Below are 22602 nucleotides of genomic sequence, written 5' to 3' on the forward strand. Positions count from 1 at the left end.
CTCCGTACAGGTAACTACATGTACTTTATTATGTCACAAATAACATCCATATTAATAATAAAGTGAATAGATACTTGAAGTAAAAATACACAAGGCATGCACATAGAATTGCCAAGTAAATGAATGCATCTGTTATAAATAGAATACCTAGAAAGAATAGAAACTTTTTGTGATGGTGGATTGAATTGATGAGTCAACATCAAGAGAGCGCTGGTTGGGTGTTCTGGCTCAAAGTATCATCGACTTGAATTTCGCCCCTCTCACTAAGAAAATTAGCCTGGCGTGAATGTAGCAGGTACGTGTACCCTGCTCCAGAGTAAACTTTTTTTGCGGCGCTTTGCCGGCCAGTCTTATGGCCGTCTCGGAGGAAACTTGAAACACGTTATGGAGCTTTTGCCCCAGCACAACGGCACCGACGGAGAGGGAATGAAAAAGGAGAGATAAAAAAAGAAGTTTTGTTCTAGAAGCTGACAACTGCTGGCGCTTGGTTGACTCGTGACAGGACGATTCTGCGTTGTAGGCCGCTCTCCGGGTCTTTGGGTCTTTGGGCCTTTGTTCCTGCAGCGAGACCTGCATTCCATTCTTGGCCATTACTGGATTAGGAGCACTGCATCAAATACGAGAGAACAGCCTGGCGCATTCCGTATACTGCACCTGGGCCACGATTCCATAGATACGTCAAAACCCAGCCTCAACAGATGATATACGAGTATGAATAGTTAGCAGGCATTCCGAATCCATGCTCGGCTAATACTGCAAGCGTACCGGCACGGAACGGCATGGCAGATGGGGCCACATGGAGGCGTTTCTCTGCTGCCGGTGCACCTGAAGCATTTGACGGGAGACGAAACGCTTTGACGAGATTGCGCCGTGCCGCAGCAGCGCTCTGTATCTTGCGTGGCAGGTATTGATGTGCATGCTCGATACGAATTTAATCTCTACTGTACCTGTTGTAATTGCTGCATTACACACATACCCGCAGATCACAGCAGCAGATCGCCAAGATGATAAGACAAAGTCAAGACAAAGTAAAAAAAGGGGAGTCCCGGCAGGGCCGCATGCTCCATGCCATGAGGAGGCGAGGGTGGAGGAAGAGAGACTGGAGGGGGGACGATCGCGAGACGATCTCTGATGTGGGCTGTGATTGACATTTGACGCAGGGTTGATCAGTATCCGAACACTAGTACATAGTAATAGTATCTATTTCTGTGCGGAATCGATGGCATCAAGCTTTGAAGAGGCTTCCATGGTAAAACTATCTAGGTGGGTACAGCGGTTATACTAGCAGGACGCACTTGATGTCAACTCTCACGATACAAGTGCAAAACCATCTTCAATGTTTACTACGTAGTAGTAAATACAACCCAGCATGCATCTAATCAATTGTTTATATAAACAACAAAGAAGATGAAATAAAACTTTCCAACTGGCCGGCTACAAAGATGCAAGCTGCCCAAAACGTCATGTTTTGTCCGGGCCTGTCTTTGTTTCACCCACCCAGCTCGTATTCTTTTCCGTGATTCGTATCCCTTCAGATTCCCACCCACACGCATTGGGCTCCTTGTACGCGCAACACTCTGCTCTCATGCTAAGTTTGCCACTCTCCATCCCTTGTGGTGGTTGGTTGGGGACGCGGGCTAGCTGCTGTTTATAGTGGTTTTTAGTGGGGATAGGGCAGCTCCAGGCTTGCCCCAGAAGCTCCAGAAGCCCCAGAGGGTCCCAAAGAGCCCCTGAAGGCTGCGGGAAGTTGGCTGTAGTCAGCGTAGCTATGGATGTCGTAGCCAATGACGGCCGGCCAGAGACCCCAGGCGCCAGGGGCGATGCGACGCCAGAGACCACCTGGAAGCGACCCCTGGACGAGTTTCGCGCCTTAGACGGGCGGGCCCTTTGGAGTTGAGCTGGGTCTCTCCATCTTGGGTAGGTCACTTGGCCTCAGCGCCTGCCACCGCGGTAGACTTTTTGTTTGATTCGCAATTGTACAAGAACCTCCAGCCAGCCTCTCTCTTTCATGCGTATTTTGTCTGCATTGTTGAGCTCGTGACTGGGATCAATACCATCAATACTACGTTACTACACTCGTTTTCTCTTCATTCGTTCACCATTCCTCTTGTGAGCTCGACGCAACTCACCTCCTCAGTTTGGGCTGGCCCACTCGAACCATTGCAAGGTCAGACTGTCTTTGGCTGATTTCGCTCGCTGAACTCTGTTGGCAACGATCTGCACAACAGTCTGCACTTTTACTTCCGCCTCGAATAAAACCTACACTACATCCTATACTGTACACAACTCAACATTTCCTGGCTACTGCAGCTAGTCAATTTACCTTCGGTATAGAGTGCTAGCTTTTGGCCAGGGGTTGGACCAACGGAAACCATTGGGTCTTAGTCTGGAGTAGTACGAGTAGTACTATATATTCCTATTTTGCCTATTTACCCCATTGCTCCGTTGCTCGGGTTAAAACCTTTTCTCTGGAAATTGGGAATTGAACAACTCAGCGCCCTCAATTTCTCTGTCGACAACTCTCCAAGTTGCTGGATTCGACGCTGATTACGACATCATGAACTTCACACGCAAGATTGACCGTGCCATGCAGTGGGCTGGCGAGAAGATGGGCGCCGAGGCAAAGGCCACTCACACCGAAGAGTTCAGAGAGCTCGAGGCCGAGATGGACATTAGACATGAGGGTTTGTGCTTACTAGCCATCAATTGGACTGCCAGGAACCAGTCATGACGAGATCATCTGCTGACCATCTACAGGCATGGAGCACCTGCTCAAATCCATGAACATCTACACCAGATGGCTTGCCCGCCATTGCGACGCTCTCGAAGACAGAAGTCGCAGCATGCCACTCGCCCACCTCGGCAAAACCATGACTGCTCATGCGGCAGAGCTGCCAGACACCGAATACAGCCGCCGCCTTGCGACCATGGGCAGCGCCAACGAACAGCTCGCTGAGCTTCAGACCACCTACTTGGACTGTGCCAATGCCACCTGGATGCAGCACATTGAGCGAAACCTCGCCATGATGAAGGAGTATCAGGTATGTGGTGACGCCCAAGGAAACATTTTGACAATTTGAACATGACTGCTTACACAAGCTTTGCAACAGTCCGCCCGAAAGAAGCTCGAAAGCCGCCGACTCGCCTACGATGCCACCATGGGCAAGATTCAAAAAGCGAAAAAGGATGACGTCCGCCTCGAAGAGGAGTTGCGCGTCAACAAAACAAAGTTTGACGACAGCACCGAAGATGTCTTCCAGCGCATGCAGGATATTCGAGAGGCAGAGCAGGATACAATCGGCTCCCTGACGTCGTTCCTCGACGCCGAGTTGGAGTACCATGAGCGAGCTGCCAACGAGCTGCGCCGAGTCCGGAAATCTTGGGCTGCTGGCATGGTAGAGCCCACACATGGATCTTCGCGGGAAGATTTGGAGCGCGTTTACTCCAATGTGTCTATCCGCACGCAACCCGTCCGAAACACCATTATCAACGAGGCCTACGAGGGTGCTGCATCGCCTCCCGTTTACAAGCTTAGTCGCACAATGACGACTCGAGAACCTCCTCCGCCTCCACCTCCACCGGCGTCAACCAGACCACCCATGTTGAGATCAGCAACCTATGATGCTAGACAACCGCCCGTGATTCGCGCAAGAGCCGCATCCGCTTCTTTCACCAGAATGAACACGACCAGCAGTGTTCCTGAAAGCAGAGCAGAGGACATCTTTGACGACAACTCAGTATACAGCGGGGATAACACCCCTAGCTGGGGAGAGCGCAGCGTCAGTCCGGCAACGAGCTATGGCAGCCTGCAAACGAACCCTCATTTCCCTGTAGAAGCCAAGAAAGCACCGCCTCCCCCTGTTAACAGAGCCAAGAAGCCGCCGCCACCTCCTGTCCCCAGGAAGCTTTCCACTGTTGGCTATTGAAACAGACTAGAGCCGCAATAAGCGTCTTCTTTTTTTTTCTTCTCTCTTTTGGGATGGATGACGGGCGCTTGTATCCATTCTTGTGCCCGAGCAGTCCCCTGCAATGAAACGAAACGACATGAGTTAAACTTTTTTTTTATTTGTCAACTGGATATGAATGAATAGTTGGCAGCATCACTTTTTATGGAGATGCGTTGAGATTCAGTTGGAAGACCGAGAAATAGGAATAAACTATTAGAGAGGAGGAATGGCCATGTATCGCATTATATATGTATTATCAAGGAGTTTTGTACACGCCAAGATGCGTTGTCTTTTCTGGGAAAATTGAATATCAATCTGCAACCTATAACGTTGATTATGGTACTGATAGAGCATTGTTTTGTTGGCGTGAGATCTCTAAGCTTTTAGGTCCATTTGGTGTTCATATCCTAGCCCATATCTAACAGTATGAATATATTTACAACAGCTTTAATTAACACTGTATCGCACGTGAAATTGGCTTAAGCTTTGAGATCTCTCATCGCAGCTTCAACACCTTCCAACACGTGATAATTCTCGACTGGGGCCTCTTCTTTTGCTCTCTATTGCTTCTTTCTAATCTCTTGCTTTGCTATACCTTGTTTAATTCCCAGCATAACACAATGGCTACGGAAGACGAAAGATACCGGCAGTCAAGCCAGTTCCGCCTCTGGTCATTCTCGCCCACCAGCCTGCGAGAGCTTCGAACCAAGACCAACGACCTCGCCAAGCAGCAGATCTCGCCGCGATTCGCAGCCGATGCACAGCCCGAATTCCTGACGCCCGGCGAAGAGACAACGCTGGTGCAATTTTTTACCACCGAGCTGATCCGCGCAGCCCAGTTCTGCGAGCTCCCGACCGAGATTCGATCCACGGCCGCCGTCTTCTTTCGCAGATTCTACATTACAAACTCGGTCATGACATACCCACCCACCGAGCTGTTGAAGACGTCGCTATTTTTTGGGTGCAAAGCGGAAGGATACTACATCAGACTGGCTAAGCTGGCGGAAATGTTTCCCAACACGACGAGCGAGCAGATTCTGGCGGGAGAGTTTTTGCTCTGCCAGGGCATTCGGTTCGCATTCGACGTGCGACATCCGTTTAGAGCGTTGGAGGGAGCTATTCTAGAATTGAAGAAGCGTCTACCAGAAGAAGAGGGCAGAGTTGCCAAGGCCCACGCGATGGCTCGAGACATTCTCAAGTTCAGCCCTCTGCTGACGGATGCCTACTTTCACTATACGCCTAGCCAGATCATGATGGCTTCTTTGTTGATGGTGGATAGGGAGCTTGTTGAGATTCTAATCCCTGCTGGGTGTCAGACTGGAGAAGAGGGAAACAGACATATGGGATCGAATGCAGAGATGCGAGAGAGGATTATGAGGACGATCGAGAGCTGTCGCTCCATGCTGGAAAAGGAGCCTCCGCACCGGATGAAGGATTATTGGGAGACGGTAAGTGCTGCAAACACTTGATTATACAATTCATTTTGCGGTATTGTTGCTAACGGCGAAGTAGCCCGAACTCGTCAAATCTTTGAAGCCTCTCCGAAAGAAGCTACAAAAGTGCAGAGATACAGATAGAGCAGATTTGGTGGCTCTGCAGCGTGCGAGACGCGAGCAAGCGACGACAAAGGTCAAGAAGCCGACAGGAACAGTACAAAGCGACGGAGCTGTCTTTGGGGAGGCGATGGATGCGAGGGACGTGAAGAGGAGGAAGTTGGAGGGTGCCAATGATCCTTTTGGCCCGCCCCTGTGAAGAAACGAGAGACTTGATATCAACGATGCAAGTGCTATATCATAGCATTGCTCCAGCATGCGTGCTTCTTCTCACGTGCTGTCTGAAAAGGAGAAGTGGCGAATAGCCACACCAGATACAAATGCTTGGGCCGTATGCTATTACACATGAGCAATGCGATTTACCCCATGCCAAGCGGACGAGTTGCTCCATAGTGCGGCTCAGTCGAGGGTGGCAACGCACTCGGATGTGCCTCAGCCCTTCCAGCCCTCCGCCAAAGTGGAACGTTGCGCACTAAGCAAGGACACCATCATCCACATGAGATGATGAGGCGGTGACGGGCAGTTTTAGGATATCAGATGCACAGCTTGCATGTCGTCTATACGTATACGGACCAAGCCCTGTCTGGCCTGGTGCTGTAGGGCTCTATCCTATTTCTTGTTGGCGCGAGATGGGGCCGTCTTGTCTATCCGCCCTGCGACGACATCAAAATCATTAAGGATTCGGCCCTTCTTTACGATAGTCTTTGGTATAGGCAAAGGAGCCTAATGGCTGTGAATCTATCTCTAATTTATACCCAGTTTATACCTAATAATGGGACAGGATATCTAGAAAGCAGATAATATAGGCAGAGCAGATAAGGAGAAGAAAGGATGAGAATAACGATAGAGAGCTACCTCCCTGCATAGCTAGGAGAATAAAAAATGCATGGCATTTGTCATGTCGCCGGCAGTTCACCCTTGGCGAACATCTCATCATCAGATCATCCATCGTATTCAGAGTGTGATCTGATAAAGGGGCTACTGCAGGAAGCAAGCGCCTGTCAGATTGATATGCAATCGCCTCATGACTGGAGAACAAATATAGAGATGCCTATACGAAGTAAGGATACTTATAAAAGTGTTGCTTACAGAAAAGGCTAGTAATAAACAAACTACATCCAGAATCTCGGAGCAACATGTTTTGATGCTAAGCCATGGGGTGCATGGAGCTGTGATTTGCCTAAGTTGTTTGTGGTAAGCTTGGCCGAGAAACCGTGGGGAGCGGGCCGCTACTGGAATTCCATCAATGGCAGAGCGTTGAGTAAATTGCAGGAACGTTTGTTTGCTACTTTGTTTGGAATTCTGAGTGGTTGGGAGTGTGGCGAGGAGTATGGCTTTACAGTATTCAATGCTATTGATGTTGTGAGTAGGAAGCAGTTTCGGATGCTTCTGGATGTCTGTAATGCTGGAAACTACAGTTGTCTTGGCTTTTACAACTTTGCTACCAAACACATGACATTGATCGTACTTGTATAGTATGGCCAAGCAAAGAGAGGGTCATTCTCCAGTTTAATCATCTCCAGGATCATTAATCAATCCCTCAAGCTAGGGGAGTCTCGGCAATGCTCGGATTTCCGTGGTTTTTCTTCTTCTGGAATGTGGAGTTGAGCCGGAAAAAGAAGGTTTAATTCTTTTGATCATCAATTTTTCTACCAAATTTGGCGTGCTATAAGCAGAGCTGATTATATGCGGCTTTTGTATAAGCATGTACTCATTGTTGTGCCAGGACTGGACTAACACAAAAAAAAAAAAAAGGCATGATGCCACTCTTTATTTAGTAATGGAATTTATTGATGCTATTAATGACCCACGGATAATATGGAAAAGGTTATCCGTGAACAAGCTGTTACAGATATAGTAACTCGATATATCTGCTCGTATATGCAGAAATTGAAGGGTGGTATTGAATCGCCGAAAAGCTTTAGGGGAGATAAAACACACACACAGTCATGTAGCTTATGCTTGTTTGGACGCTTAAATTCAACGCTAATATGCTACGCTGGTTAGCTAGGGGTAATATTCGCATGTAGCTAGGTTGTTAAAGTGGCGTTTTTTGACATGGATAGCTACCATGACCACTGTAAGAGTAGCTGTACTCCGTAGCATTACTCGTAATCGAGCTGGTATCTCGGCACACGGGCCTTTTGTTTAGCAAGCAGAAGAGATCGGGCCGCCGGAATAAATCTTTTGAGTGTGGCAGTTCTAGAGGCCCTCAACTGTTGAGCGATGCGAGAATGGCGCGCCTTTAACGCCTTGGGACACGGCACGGCACATAGCCTACAGTACGGGGAAAACGTGGGGAAGAAATGGCGGTGGAGTGGAGATAATTTACATAGAAGAGAGGATATTTGCTTGGCGTTCTCTTTGTTTTTTTGTTTCTTGGATTTCAGTCGAGCCTTTGCCACATCATTTAGCGTATGTAGATAAGCATAGATTGAAGAGCAAATAATAAGCACATCACACTTCTGTAACCCAACCAGAGGAATACCACCCATTGTACCCAATTCCTAGGCCCAGTCTTAGTCCTCTTCTCTAACACTCCTTGTGGACTCCATCTTTGCGGCCCGGACATAGCCACCACGTCTTCATGGCCCAAATAGGCAAGCTGGATTGAAACGGCAGCTGTGAACCGATTGACGGAATCTTGGCAACGCCACATTTTTCTCAGATTCGAGACGTTTATTGGCGTCCGACAAGATACACGTGATTGTGTAGTATTAATCATGCTCTCCGTCCATGCCCCTGTTCTTTACCCCTTCATCCAGAAGGCTTGAGTGGAAGGAAAAATTGCTTAGCTGGAGCCAATTAGGTTTATAGATTAGTAGTGCTACAGGGAGGTTGTTTATGCAAAAGACTACCGATACTCTGTACTGACACTGTACCTGCAATGGTACTCCTTGGGGGGAATTGGCGGTATTCGGTATTGCTGTGTTCTGGCCATGTGCGGTTGACCATCCGGTATGTGCTCCTCTCGGCGCGGCGGCTCCGGGAACCGAAGGTTTGATATAGGGCCGATTGATTCTGGGCCTATCCTGGTCCTCACACCTGTGGATTAAGTTTGAATCTTCGAATTGAGCCTATGTCGAAGCCTTGCCCCCTTCTGTAGGTTACGCCGCAGTTAAGCATCACTAATGCAACTAAGCTTATTGACAATGTTAAGCAAGGTTATGATGGACTAGCCCAGGGGATCGTTGGGCAGTTTCCTAAGCAGGAAACGTGGATGAATGAATTTCGGAATCTTGGCTCCCATACTATTTTGTCGGGCGGGCCATGTTTACTGGGCGGCCTGACCCGGTGACGACGTCCGGAATTTGGATCCAAGAGTATACTCTCCGTCTGGTGAATAAAAGGGGACGATCATGCTGCATTGAACCAAGGGTTTGCTCTCTCAACCTCCTCATCTTCTCTCCTCAACTTCAAGATGTTGTTCCTATCAGTCCTCACCACCATCGCCGCTGTTGGCGGCGTCAACGCCGCCTCTTCATTTGCCTCAAGTGCTAATGGCCAGTACCAGTTCAGCGCCGTTCAGGCACCTGTTCTGAACGCCGCCAACCCCGGCATTGACAACTGGAAGTTCACCATCAAGGAGAAGACCGGCAAGAAGCAGACTGTCAAGGGTTTCGGTGCTGCCGTCACTGATTCCACTGTCCTGGCATTCAACAAGCTGTCTGCCTCTGCACGCACTCAGCTGCTCAACGACTTGATGACCCCCTCGGGTATCAACTTCAGCCTTATGCGCCACACCGTTGCCAGCTCAGATCTTTCCGCTGACCCGGCATACACTTATGATGACGGCAACGGCAGCGTTGACCAGAACCTAGTTAACTTCAACCTGGGTGACCGTGGCAATGCCCTAGCCAACATGCTAGCTACCATGCGCAAGCTTCAGCCTAACCTGACCATCCTCGGAACTCCTTGGTCTCCTCCTGGATGGATGAAGCAGAACAGCAAGCTGATTGGCGGTGGTACTGGCAACAACAAGCTTAACCACGCCTACGAGAATGCCTATGCCCAGTACTTTGTCAAGTACCTCCAGACCTTTGAGAAGGCTGGCGCTCACATCGATGCCATCACCATCCAGAACGAGCCCCTCAACAACAAGGATGACATGCCTACCATGCTTGTCCAGCAGGATGAGTCTGGTGCTCTGATCCGTGACAAGGTTGGCCCTGCTCTCCGAGCTGCTGGCCTTAGCACCCAGGTCTGGGCCTGGGACCACAACCAGGGTAAGCCGTCTCCTAGCATTACTATTTTGAAGCTGTATCACTAACATGTTACTATAGACGTTTACTCTTACCCTCAGACCGTCATGAACATGGCCAGCCAGTATGTTCAGGCTGCTGCTTGGCACTGCTACGCCGGCAACAACCCCAGCAACTGGACTCCTCTCACCCAGTTCCACAACGAGTTCCCCAACAAGGAGCAGTACATGACTGAGTGCTGGACCGCCGTCGGCACCACTGACTGGATCCACAGCTCCAGCTTCAACATGTTCCCTCTCCAGAACTGGGCCAACGGAGTCATCGCCTGGACCCTCGGTTCCTATACTGGTGGTGGCCCTGCTCTCTCCGGAGGCGGCAACTGCCACCAGTGCACTGGTCTCGTTACCGTCAGTCCCGATGGCAGCAGCTACAAGAAGGAGATTGACTACTACATGATGGGACAGTTCTCCAAGTACATCCCCAAGGGCGCTGTTGTCGTTGACGGCACTGGAAGCTACCTGTTTGACGACGGCACCGGCATGGAGGCCGTTGGCTCTCTTAACCCTGATGGCACCCGCACGGTCGTCATCCAGAACCGCTACAACAAGGACATCTGGGTACAGGTTGGCACCGAGTCCGAGTCTCAGACCTGGAACGCTCGTGTTCCTGCTCTGTCTGTTACTAGCTGGATCTTGCCCAAGGCTTAAAATTAAAAAAAAAAAAAAAAAAAAAAAACGAGAGAAGGGGGGTAATGAAATGAACTTTATGTTGTATGAATGACAGATTGACGAGAAGCGTTGTACATATACCCAGCTTCGTCAGTATATAATAGTCTAGTATTATGAGTAACTATTTAAATATACATGCACATATATCTAATGCAATCTTACACGCCATCAAAGCCTCTGCTATGCCTTTTAAAGTCCTGTTGTGAACAACTCATGCGTGAACAGGAGCTAGGTTTAAGCATTTCTAGAGGGAAAGAACCGATTCTCTGGTCTTGGCAAGCCGAGATGCTCACGCAGAGTGCTGCCTTCATAGTCCTTTCGGAAGATGCCACGCCGCTGCAGCTCTGGCACCAGCTTCTCCACAACATCGTCGATTCCCTGCGGTAGATAGGGGAACGTAATGACGAAGCCATCGGAGGCTTCCTCCTTGAGCCACTTCTCCCACTCGTCGGCAACGCTCTCTGGTGTACCTACAAAAGCCAGGCCACCATATCCTCCAAATCTCTGTGCTAGCTGCCTCACAGTCAACCCCTCTTCCTCTGCTACTCTCACGACGTTCTCTCGACCTGTTTTGCTGGCATTGTTGTCGCCCAAGTCAGCAGGGAGAGGCGCATCCGGGTCAAATTTGGAAGCATCTGTTCCGAGGGCAATTGACAAGCTGGCAATCGAGCTCTCGTAGTTGACGAGGCTGTCGAGCTTGAGTCGCTTCTCCTTGGCTTCTTGAATGGTATCGCCAATGATTACCAAGGCGGCTGGCAGAATGTTTATGTGCTCCCTCTTTCTACCTGCAGCAACTGCGCGTCCCTTGATGTCTGCATATACTGACTTTGCTGCATCGATGTTGCCTGGTGCGGCAAAGACTGCCTCGGCTGTTTCGCCGGCCAACTGTCGCCCTGGCTCAGATTGTCCGGCTTGTACGATGACGGGCCATCCTTGAACAGGCCGGGCAATGTTCAACGGACCCTTGATCTTGAGCTCGTCTCCCACGTGGTTGAGAGTGTGTATCTTCTCAGGGTCCAGGAATATACCAGTCTCTTGATTCCGGATAAAGGCGTCATCTGCAAAACTGTCCCACAGTCCCGTCACGACGTCGTAAAACTCTTTGGCTCGCTTATACCGGTCTGAGTGGTCCATGTGCTCATCACGGCCAAAGTTCTTGGCCGCATCTGGGTTGGATGTGGTCACGATGTTCCATGCCGCACGACCGCCGCTGAGATGGTCAAGAGAGGCAAAGCGCCGTGCAACGTGGTAGGGCTCATCATATGTTGTAGAAGCGGTAGCAGCAAGACCAATTTTCTCTGTTACCGCCGAGAGAGCTGAGAGCAGTGTAAATGGTTCAAAGGACGTGACGGTCTGGCTGCGCCTTAGAGCTTCTATGGGCATGTTCAGGACAGCAAGGTGGTCGGCCATGAAGAATGCGTCAAACTTGGCTGCTTCTAGCTTTTGGATAAAAGACTTGATATGGTTTATGTTGAAGTTTGCATCTGCGTATGCGCCTGGATACCGCCATGCGCCAGTATGAAGACTGACGGGCCGCATGAATGCGAACAAATGCAGTTGTTTATTGTCAGACATTTTGTTATTTTTTGAGCTGTCTAGGTAAATTGCGAGATAGACCTGTACGATTATAATATTTCTTTTAATATTTACAGCTATATACGAGGGGAACTAAAGCTATATACGATCTGGCAATGGGATGTGTGTAAGTGAATTAGTGTGCTCGGGACGTTAAATCACGACATCGACAGATGCGGGGCGCGGATCACCCGGCCATAGGTGGTTTTGAACGAAAAGGTGACTTTATCCCTCCAAAGAGGATAAACGTCAAGTGTAATATGCGCTATCTCTTCAGAACAAAATTAATCTTACAAATCAACGTTACGAGGGTAGAATCATTATGGGTAGGGAAAGTCTGTGCTATTATCCTACTAGTATATAAAATACGAGACGCAGCTTAAAGCCAGTGGGAATCGATAGCCACTGAGCTCTCGGAAGATAAAAAAAGTTGACGGATGGATATTAAAGCAAATGAATGATGAATGATGGATGAAGCACACAGACAAAATTATTAAAAAAAAAAAAAAAAAAAAAAAAAAAAAAAAAAAAAAAAAAAAAAAAAAAAAAAGACAGAGATGTCAATCGTTATGCTGCCCCCTCCGTCCTTGGGTGGGTTGATGATCTACCTAAAATCGCCAACACAAAAACAAAGTGTGGAGCAAGACGGAGATGTCACAAAGTCCATTGGATTGCTAAGCAAGCTGTGATTAGCGGAGGCAAGTACTTCAAGATCTCAGTTCTCACACACTGGCTTTTACATTGAAAGAAGATATACTGTTGTATTACACATAGCATTTATGTGACAAATTATATGCAGTTAAATGTGGTCGCATGCATCTTCCGGCCCGCTCTACATCCTTGTAGATGAGATGAGTTTGATGAGATCTGAATGGGCAAGAATCATGATTGCATAGTGTAAGCCCCCTTCAAATCGAAGATTCGTGCGTAAATACGCGTAGCACAACATGCTGCATATATCTTACTGGACGTGAAATTGCTACGTGCTCCTTGGTCACATAATATCACAATCATTACTAGCCATAATCAAGCAAAATATCGAGTTAACAACTTGAAGTTTCAATATACTATAACGCTGCATATATGACACGTTCAGACAACGCACACCATTTAGGTGTTAGTTGGTGCGTGAGAAGGGTATCGGGTACCAGCCGTCTCAAAATTCTTTGCAAGGCCAGTAAGGCTTTCCATGTCTTCCTCGGTGAGTTCAATCACCTTTCCATTTTCTTCTACTCTCGCAATCGTCGTGGCGCCGGGAATTGGGATCACAAGAGGTAGCTCTGGATCGGTGCTCATGTTCCTCACCCAGTTGATGGCTAGTTGAGCAGGCGTGCAAGCCTTGTCACTGGCAATTGCTTCAACTTGCTGGACAAGCTTCAGGTTGTGCTCAAATTGTTCCCCTTGGAACCGTGGGAAATTGGCAAGGGGTCCCAGCTTCTTGACGTCCTCCAGGTTTTTGAACTCACCAGTGAGCATCTGCTTGTGTTAGCCTCGAATAAAATAAGCAAGGTTTCGTGGGCGCATTATATGGTGTAACTCACTCCTCTTCCAATGGGGGAATACGCAATGATGGGGATGTCATGCTCTTTGCAAGCAGCTGCGATTCCATTCTTGAGAATATCCGGTGTAAACAAGCTAAGCTCAACCTCGGCGGCAACAATCTTGGCCACCTTGACAGCTTCCTGGATGGTATTGACACCGCACTCTGAAAGCATAATGGCGCCAATCTTGCCGGTGTCAATGTACTCCCTTTGAATCACACCAAAGGTAATATCCAGAGGGTAGTTTGGATCTCGCCTGGCACAGCAGAAAGCATCCACCTTCTTCTTACCGTCCAGCTGCGCCAAAATATTATCCAGTGACTTGCGAATATTTTCGGGTGATCCATCAGGCTTGAGCGCCTTCAAATCAACGCCACCCTTCATTGACAAATAGACTTTGTCGGCATCTTCAGGATATTTTGTAAAGTAGTGCTTGATGATGGTCATGGAGTTGTACTCGGGAGTTCCATAGAACTCGCCGCCATTCCACATAGTAAGGCCATTCTCGACGGCGGCCTTCATAGTGGCAAGGGCCTGCTCCAATGGAGGAGGATTGGCGCGCCAGGTCAGGCCTTGAGTCCATATTAGCTTTTGGGCGACTTGGCGGGTTATAGATTTTGATAGCTAGCCAAATTGCCACTTACCCATAAGGCCAAATCCAATGGGACCAACCTCCTGATCAAGAAACTTAACCATTGCGCTAGTGGTAGGAAGAATTTTGCTTTGAGAGGATCCGATCAAACAAAGGTAAAAGAAGAATGCTGTTTATACTACTGTTGAATTGCAATGTTCCAATGGCAGGCTGCAGACTAGAAGTGGCTTTTCTTGGGCTTTTATATCTTGATCGACGGCCAGCTTATAGGCAGACTTGTTACACGCTGCCGGAGTTTACCATATATTGGTACGATAGCTAACCCCGAGGCCGTATATGCCAGCTGGTGATGTGGTCTGTGTCTCTTCTCCCTTTTCAAGAGCGAGCCATTCAGAGATTTACTTGATAGGCCCAAAATTGATTAGATCCGCCCCTCTCCTATCTCTGAAGAAACCTGAATCGCCTCGCGTCGGCAGTATGTTTACTAACCCCGCCTCGGGGCTTCCCCACCGCCACGGCTTGTACACACGCAATACATTCTTCGCACAAACAAGCCGTTTCTGTACTTCCTAGGCGGTCCTGGGAGAGAAAGAAGAGTGTTGGACCACCAAATTCCCGCTCGGGCTCCGACTATTCTCATGGATGTTTCAGCTGTGGATTCCCTAAAGCAGTCCGGAACGCTAACCTCATTCAGAATATCTCTTCTGTTATAGTTCCTTTCGTAAGCATCATTTCATAAGTAAGCGCGCGCCCTTGATTCATCCAAATCCACTCGCTCCGCAAGCATGCAATGGTATTTCGGGCACGGGAATAGCTGTCAAATGCGAAAGCCGGCTATTCAATAAAATTTCCTATTTTTTCCCATCATCTCCTTCTGAAGCAGGCGCACGCTAAACATGATGCTAATTTGGTGAAGTGAAGCTTTGACAAGCTCTATTTTCTATTTGTCTCGCTATCGCTTTCCTATCTTGGCCATCTAAATGTAAACCCACGTTATAAAAGAGTGTCCAAAGGTATAATCAAGTATTTTTCAGACTTGTTTCTGTCTCAAATATGCAGCACTCGCACAAACATACGGGAATTTACTATCCTTGTTATAGAGCATTCGATTTCGTCGTCAGCGCTCGTAGCCCATTGAATAATGTATGTAAGAACATTGAAATATATTGAGAGATTAGTGAGAATAAAATGCCGCAATCTTCTATAACAAAGATACGTACGTGATTAAAAGTCAAAATGTATGTGCTAATGTCCCTTTCTATGTCTCCAGGCGCTCCAGCTCTTTAGGCTGAAGTCAAGTGCAGCAGCACGCTCTCCCCTTCGTCAAGCCCAGCAGAAACTTGATCGCTAACGATTCCCAGACTCTTATTGTTCCAGATATCCTGGACGTTGAACTGTCCAGAGATGCCCAAATCAGCCCAAGTAGCCGTCACTGTCTGAACACCACTGGTTTTCGTGTTGAAGCCGCCTTGACCATTGTCGGGACCAAGATTTACAAGCACAACAACAGCCTCGCCGGATGGGGATGGACCTGCAATCCAAGCCTGGAGCTGAGCCGCATTCTGACCTCCCGAGCCGGGATTGCGGGGCTGCATGGGGAATTGGGCAGTGAAATCAGCAATCTGGAGTGCTTGAGAGTTGGTGAGGAGGCTTTTGCCAAAGTCATCCAGCGTGGTCATGTCATTGCCGATGATGAGGTTGGCACCAGCTCCAGTCCAGTGAGTGAAGACAGTAGTGCGCTGGCCATTGCTAAGGCCAGAGATGTTCTCAGGGTTTCCGGAAAATAGGTTGTCCAGATCCGGGTAAACGTTCAACTCGTCAAAGAACTGCAGGCCAGCAATGATCCACTGACGGTAGTTTTCAATAGCGCGCTGAACGGTGCTCCAGCTTACCAATGTGGTTGATCCTGAGTTGTTGAGATCCTGATCGGTTCGCATAGAGTCGGAGTTGCTGTTCCAGATGTCGAAATATTTCTGGGTGCGATCTAATTTCCAAGAGATGTCCAAGCGAATCTGGCTGCCATTATTCTTGATAGCGTTGTGCCAAGCAATGACAGTGCCGCTCTGGTCAGTCGGTAGGCTTTGGCCGTTGTCAGGAGAGCCTGGTGTGACAAAGTCGAGCTTCACAAAGTCAACGCCCCTAGATGATGAAGTTAGTATAAGATATTACCTTCCATTTTGGACGGCATAGAAATCTTACCAGGAAGCGAAAAGGTCGACCACCGAGTTGTGCCAAGCCTGCGTCTCCGGTCTCGTATAATCGAATACACAGCGGGCCAAGCCCTCGTTTCCCGTGCAAACCTCGCCAATAGTGGTATTAGTGCCAAAGATGGTCTTATTCGCATCATTAATAAAGGCTCCAGGAACGACATACACGCCCATCTTGAGCCCCTGAGAATGGAGAGAGCTGGCCAGCGAAGGAATGTCGAAAACGGTGTCGTCGTATATGAGCCGACCAAAGTCGTCTCCGTGGTCGCCAACTGACCAGCCAGAATCCAGGCTGCAGGTGTCATATTGGCCATTGAAGGGAGCAGAGGATAGGACGCTGCACTGGGTCAAAACATGTGCTTGATCAAACTTGAATCCTGGAGCTGCATTGGGATTTGCCTGCAGAGCGAAGGAATTCCAGCCTCTCGCTGAGCTCTTGAAGCCATTAGGAGTTTGAGCATAGCCGATGACTTTCAAGGGGGTCGCGGCAGAAGCTGCTGGAGCTGCCGTAGCTCCAGCAATGCCCAGCCCGAGGGAAAGTAGTTGACGGTAAAGCATCGTTAATTAGATGGCAGGTAACGAGATTGTCTCCCTGGTGGTCAGGCTGTCTGGATGAAGGAAGCTGCTGATATATATAATCCCGCTCACTAAAGTTCTCGATTAGAATGTTGATGTGGAGTAGCAAGGTTCAGGAGCAACTACTGTTGATCTTGGCAATGTGTTTGTCCTTTTATGGTGATTATATTAGAGGACATACTATTTCTGGCCTATATGTTTTGTCGGCTATGGATTATCTGTGGTACTTCTCACGTCGCCAAGCTTCAACAGCTGTGTAGAGTAAGCGCTATTACGATGCAAACGCGAGCTCTCTCTCCATAAGTAGTCCCCGAACATCTTCCCGGTCCAATCGAGATGGAGAGATCGACGGTTTTCCTCCCATTACGGCACTTCGGACTGGCTGCTAAAGAAAGCCTTTGGTCTCGGCGGCGTTTTCTAAAGGGCGCTGTGTGCCCCCTGGGCTAACCTCTTACCGCAGCTCATAGTTTGACGGAATACTCCGTATTACAAAATTCTAGAATAGTATCGATATCCCGCTAAACTCGGATTCCATTTGACATGAACGTATTTGTCTTGTATGTCAACAGCATCATCAATATGACGACACTGGTAAAACAATCCGGCGGAAAATAAATTGTATGCCAAGTCGTATCCCCGCGAAAATTATTTCCAGTTGCCTGTATTGTTATAGCGGCAGCATGCCACGCCAAATTCAGAAATGATCTCTGCCTCGTTTTAAGCTGTTGTGTATTAGCCTACCCGTTGGTCTGACTTTTATCTAATAGCCAGCTATTTAGGCTTCGCCTCATAGTTTGGCGGGAAATCCCTAAAACGCCCAGAAAACTGAAATAGCTTTTTACTATAAATAACAGCTTTTTATGCAACGAAGAAAATGGCGAGAATAGATAAAAGGGAAATTTTTTTTTTTAATGATTCAATATTAGTTCTGTTATTTTTATCCATTTCTATGCGTTGCAAGTAGCATTCATAGCGTCAGGGCCGTAAATGAAATGCTGTAGACATGCTGTAGACATGCTGTTATTTCTTTTTTTCTTTTTTTTTCTAAATTTGGGCTATTTACCAAAAAGGTTATCATTTAGCTGTATATATCGCTGTTTCAGACGTTTCAGACATTCAGACTCAGCTGTAAGGCAAAAGCCGAACAACTGGCTCCTAAAAGTCAGATCAACGGGTAAATTATTGCCTTGCTAGAGCTGCGAAACAAGTGCTCCTTTGGAGGTGTTTTGTCAAACTATAAGCTTACTGCTCTCAGGGTCATGAATAGTCTCGTCAGCTTGATGCTGTGGGCCTGTAGCTAAACTGTATGCTGTCTCTATACGAAATAGGACAATGCTAAAGCTTTGCATTAGAAGTCAAAATTTCGATCTGCGCCGGCATCTACTATCGGAGCTGTTCTCTGGAAACGTGTTTTCCGTTTGCGAGCTATCTTATTCACGAAAATGCTCGAGCAAAGTCACAAGAGACACGATCAAGGCTGCATCCTGAAGGTGCCTTGTGTTTTCCGACACGGCTGAGATATCCGCTTTCTTCTGGGCAAAGTAAAAATGATAGGATAAGTTAGCCATGTGAGCCTTGTTTTACAGGAGTTTGAGACTCTATATATCGTTTTTGAGAGTATGTTTATGACAAAGAATCATTGGTAAGCGGAAGATTTTCTTTCTTCCCTGTATTATATCTATGCCCAAATAGGGATGTACCAGCGAGTCTGAAGTAATTAGTTTAAGCTACATAAAATCCGCATCTTGTATCCGTATTCTACTGGCGCATACAGGAAATTTCCTTCTGATACAGTGAATAATTTCAGGAATTTATAATGATAAGACTTGATTCATGCGTTGTGAATCATGATTGGATTCTATCGCCACATTGTGGCCTCATTATTGATGTTTTGTGACCCTGCGGCAGTCACTCGGTAGGCTCGGCTCGGACCGTTTCGCGACACGCCACGCCTGGCGTTTTTAGATGAAACTATATTTAGACATAAGCCAAAGAAGGATACAATAAAATAGTAGTTACGATGAGAAATTTTCGAGAGAGAAGGTCACACTTTTAGCCACAACTCCATGAATTACGGGTTTCGGATATCCTATAATTACAACCATGTTTGGTTGCTTTAACCACCAGTTCTCTAATGTTGATATTGTTCGGCTCTCTAGTATTTCTGAAATGCAGATACCTGTACTTTTTCCTCTTAAATACTTTGTATTGGGGAAAATGTATACGTGAAAATACTCGCTCCATGCATGACTATGGCCGCTCTTACAACCAGCTATAATATCCGGCTGGCTTCAGTGCCATATTCTGGCTGCAATGACATGACAATCTACCATAAGCAGTCTTCGTAACCCCTGATAATGATCGAAGAACCCTTGGACGTCTTAAGCTCGAATTTAGTCTTCTTGGGCTCTTTAAGCTTACGTATTGAGAATATGAAGCTGAAAGAGAGGACGGAGATCACGGAGTATATAACAGACCGGTAATGGTACTCAGCGTTACATCGTGAGTGTTATGCGTTGATGGTGGGGTTCCCGCGCGCTTGTTGACTGACTCAGCACTCAGCAGGCATCGTATCTGCTTGTTATCACGAGTTACTCGATTCCCAGCGTAACATCTCGGCGCTCACGAAATTTGCATGTGCCATCTTCTGTAGCTCGGAAGTTGCATTCAAATCGACAGATAATAATGCAGATTGTTGATTAATCTACGCACCCGCTGACTTATGCATATACTCGAAAATTACAAACTGAGTTGCGGTGTAGACGAGAATATCTTGCAGTGGTTCAATTGCCATTAATGCTGGATATTATAATTGATACAACATCTGGCCATATTACGAAGACTCATACACAATATACACAATTATATTGCCTTTTGTAAACTCTCTGTAATACGCAGTAATTCTTAGCTTCCTAACCAAGTCATTAATACCGAAAGCTCAAAAGCGGATGACAGCTATCTCCGATCGTAGATACCACCGAGTTCCGTTATTGCTTATTTCTCAGCATTAATAAGGATGGACTCGGGTCGATCCCGGTTAGTAATAACTGCGAAACCCGCGAAAACCGACAAAACCTTTTATTATCACCGGCAATCCAAGTAGAAGTTTCTTCTTACGAGATGATTGGTATATCATAACTAATTAAAGGGAGCAAAATATCACCGCAACTGCCCCTATATATTAATTTACGTAAGCGGGCATTGTTGAACTTCTATGCAGGCTTTTACACAATCGAGATTCTATTACTGGCTGCTTTACGGAGCACAACCTTGTGAGGATCTCTTTCCCCACCATAAAATTCCGTAAACTACAGACCAGGGTGAGCATTGTGGTATCTGATGGCTGCCTTTCACACTATGATGTAGTAGAGAATATATACAAACCTGGCATACATATACATGTATACGTACAAATAAATGTATATATATATATATATATATATATAATGCTTAGCCCTCTGGAATTTATTGATTACAGACAGCAGTAAAGTTTGCAATATCTCTTTGAAAACTACGTTGTATTTTAATAATTGCTACTTTGTTGTCTGCGGTTGTATTCAAAATGCCGAGCACAATTGTAAGTCATACTTATATATTTTTCAAAACAGACTATACCGGTTTCTTACATGATTAGGCCATCCATCACGAAACGCCAGTTCTGGTAGTTGGCGGAGGTCCTGTTGGGTTAATTCTCTCCCTCCAGCTTGCTCGCTTTGGAATCAATTGTATGCTGGCTGAACGCAATTTGGATACGACAAAATGGCCGAAAATGGATTGCACTAATTGTCGCAGCATGGAACTATTCAAACGCTTAGGAATAGCCAGTGGTTTTCGAGAAATAGGTGCGTCTTTCCAATAGTAGCAAAAGTTGTATCTTCATACATCTTAATGTTAAATATAGCCGTCCCATCGAAATACTCTTTTGACGTGATTTTTACTACGGGATTATCAGATGATGGAGAAGAAGTAGCAAGATGGGTAAGTCGAGTTTGCAACTTACTTCTTTGTTTTGTGATTGAACTACACACTAACTGTGGAATTCTAGAAACTAGATTCCATCGATGCTTGGCGACAACGTATTAGCGAGCAGAATGATGGCTCACTTCCACGAGAGCCATATCAGCGATGCTCTCAAGCTGTCTTGGAAGCATGGCTCAAACCTCGAATTCAAGATGAGAAGTTTATCGACGCACATTTTGGCCTCAAATTTGAATCCTTTACAGAGACAGACGATGGAGTAGAGTCAATTCTCACCGATGTAACCACTGGCGACAAGCATATTGTTCATAGCAAATATCTTGTGGGCTGCGATGGAGCTGGTAGCCGTGTTCGTCGATCAGCGGGAATTGACCTTGTTGGCGGGCCTATGTAAGTTGTTGAGCATTCCATTCCTTCGGTTTATCTTGCTGATGATCTTGTTCTCTAAACATAGACCCGCGGCCATGATGTTGATCCATTTCAAATCTCGAGATCTCACCAAGCTGCAAAAACTAGGGCAGTTTTGGCATATAGCATTTGCAAATGGAAGCTTCCTTATTTCTCAAGATGAGATAGAAACTTGGACGTTGCATGTTCCAATTGCCATCGGTGCTGACTGGGAAAAGATTGACCCGGAGGAAGCCATATATAAAGGACTGGGTACTCAATCAACGCCATACCCTATCAAGGTAGATAAAATTCTCGTCAAAAGCTCCTGGAGACCAAACATATGTATAGCAGAAAGCTATGCGTCTCCCAGCCGCCAAATCTTTCTTGCAGGCGATTCAGCTCATCAGAACATACCTACAGGGGGCTACGGGATGAACACTGGTATTGGCGATGGCTTCGACCTTGGCTGGAAACTCGCCGCTACTTTAAAGGGATACGGTGGAAAAGCTCTCTTGGAGTCTTATGAACTTGAGCGTTTACCTGTTGCAACAAAGAATATTGATCAGTCGGGCGCCTTCTGGGAAACGTGGCGACAGATCTGGGACTGGAGCGCCGAAGCTGGAGCAGAAGTCCTTTCATCACAGAGTGAAGAAGGAAAGGCGCTCAAAGCCAAGATTGCAGAGTGGATGTTGACAAACAATCAAGAGAACAAAGCTCACGGCATCGAGCTAGGCTACCGATACAACGCATCCCCCATTGTTGTTCCTGACACCGAGGTTGCAGAACCCAGATGGGATCTCGGTCATTATGTTCCCTCGACTTGGCCAGGAGCTCGGCCGCCACACGTATTTCTTTCAGATGGAAAGACGAGCATCTTTGACTTATTTGGACAAGGTTACACTATTGTTGACTTTTCCGAAGAGGGTAAATGGGCTGACGCTTTCGCCGATGCCGCTCTGCAGCTCAAAGTGCCTCTACAAAAAGTTCACCTACCGCAGGAAAAGCATGTACAGGCAATCTGGGAACGCACTGCAGTTCTTGTGAGGCCTGACGACCATGTGGCTTGGAGAGCTCCTCTTGGCGACAAGACGTCTGTGGCAGAGGCGATTGACATTCTAAAGATTGCGGTAGGGCAGACATCAAATACGGCCGTTGGAGCAGGAATTGAGTATAAGAATAAGGTACTGAGTGATATTCACGAGAAAGGATTTTCAGGAACAGTTGGAAACACAAACCAAAATGAGGTAGCGATGAAAGCTGCGTTCCAGAAGTAGGGGAAGAGGGTGGCAACTGTGGCGTGGTGGACTGTTTCA

General features: G+C 47.2%; 8 protein-coding genes across 8 annotated transcripts; 5 read left to right on the forward strand and 3 right to left on the reverse strand.

The window, feature by feature from the left end:
- The first annotated feature begins 399 nt into the window (after window positions 1-399).
- Window positions 400-1599, forward strand: GGI43DRAFT_405678 (uncharacterized protein). Its single transcript, XM_083206049.1, has 2 exons — window positions 400-709; window positions 761-1599. Exon 2 carries the CDS (start codon window positions 911-913, stop codon window positions 1130-1132), a length of 222 nt encoding a protein of 73 aa, XP_083060634.1. The 5' UTR covers window positions 400-709; window positions 761-910; the 3' UTR covers window positions 1133-1599.
- A 369-nt stretch (window positions 1600-1968) lies between these two features.
- Window positions 1969-4402, forward strand: GGI43DRAFT_405681 (BAR domain-containing protein). Its single transcript, XM_083206050.1, has 3 exons — window positions 1969-2684; window positions 2758-3041; window positions 3111-4402. The coding sequence occupies exons 1-3, from the start codon at window positions 2558-2560 to the stop codon at window positions 3924-3926; spliced, it is 1227 nt and encodes a 408-aa protein (XP_083060635.1). The 5' UTR covers window positions 1969-2557; the 3' UTR covers window positions 3927-4402.
- Window positions 4403-4470: 68 nt separating this feature from the next.
- On the forward strand, window positions 4471-6041 carry GGI43DRAFT_52471 (FAS1 domain-containing protein). The gene is made up of 2 exons (XM_083209952.1): window positions 4471-5395; window positions 5460-6041. Exons 1-2 carry the CDS (start codon window positions 4568-4570, stop codon window positions 5697-5699), a joined length of 1068 nt encoding a protein of 355 aa, XP_083060636.1. The 5' UTR covers window positions 4471-4567; the 3' UTR covers window positions 5700-6041.
- A 2168-nt stretch (window positions 6042-8209) lies between these two features.
- Window positions 8210-10437, forward strand: GGI43DRAFT_405685 (glycoside hydrolase family 30 protein). The gene is made up of 2 exons (XM_083206051.1): window positions 8210-9726; window positions 9784-10437. The coding sequence occupies exons 1-2, from the start codon at window positions 8922-8924 to the stop codon at window positions 10407-10409; spliced, it is 1431 nt and encodes a 476-aa protein (XP_083060637.1). The 5' UTR covers window positions 8210-8921; the 3' UTR covers window positions 10410-10437.
- Window positions 10438-10496: 59 nt separating this feature from the next.
- On the reverse strand, window positions 10497-12052 carry GGI43DRAFT_405690 (LLM class flavin-dependent oxidoreductase). The gene has a single exon (XM_083206052.1). The coding sequence runs from the start codon at window positions 12003-12005 to the stop codon at window positions 10665-10667; it is 1341 nt and encodes a 446-aa protein (XP_083060638.1). The 5' UTR covers window positions 12006-12052; the 3' UTR covers window positions 10497-10664.
- A 976-nt stretch (window positions 12053-13028) lies between these two features.
- On the reverse strand, window positions 13029-14212 carry GGI43DRAFT_405691 (aldo/keto reductase family protein). Its single transcript, XM_083206053.1, has 2 exons — window positions 13547-14212; window positions 13029-13481 (listed from the first exon to the last, which is right to left on the reverse strand). The coding sequence occupies exons 1-2, from the start codon at window positions 14066-14068 to the stop codon at window positions 13116-13118; spliced, it is 888 nt and encodes a 295-aa protein (XP_083060639.1). The 5' UTR covers window positions 14069-14212; the 3' UTR covers window positions 13029-13115.
- A 1099-nt stretch (window positions 14213-15311) lies between these two features.
- GGI43DRAFT_52502 (glycoside hydrolase family 27 protein) lies at window positions 15312-17595 on the reverse strand. Its single transcript, XM_083209953.1, has 2 exons — window positions 16338-17595; window positions 15312-16277 (listed from the first exon to the last, which is right to left on the reverse strand). Exons 1-2 carry the CDS (start codon window positions 16901-16903, stop codon window positions 15422-15424), a joined length of 1422 nt encoding a protein of 473 aa, XP_083060640.1. The 5' UTR covers window positions 16904-17595; the 3' UTR covers window positions 15312-15421.
- A 2888-nt stretch (window positions 17596-20483) lies between these two features.
- GGI43DRAFT_427544 (FAD binding domain-containing protein) lies at window positions 20484-22563 on the forward strand (the record flags this gene model as incomplete). The annotated part of the gene is made up of 5 exons (XM_083208821.1): window positions 20484-20498; window positions 20556-20763; window positions 20823-20899; window positions 20967-21289; window positions 21354-22563. The coding sequence occupies 5 exons, from the start codon at window positions 20484-20486 to the stop codon at window positions 22561-22563; spliced, it is 1833 nt and encodes a 610-aa protein (XP_083060641.1).
- Window positions 22564-22602: the final 39 nt, after the last annotated feature.

Source organism: Trichoderma evansii, assembly GCF_050947405.1.
Source record: "Trichoderma evansii strain SZMC 28006 chromosome Unknown GGI43scaffold_10, whole genome shotgun sequence".
In the NCBI taxonomy this organism is placed as follows: Eukaryota; Fungi; Ascomycota; class Sordariomycetes; order Hypocreales; family Hypocreaceae; genus Trichoderma; species Trichoderma evansii.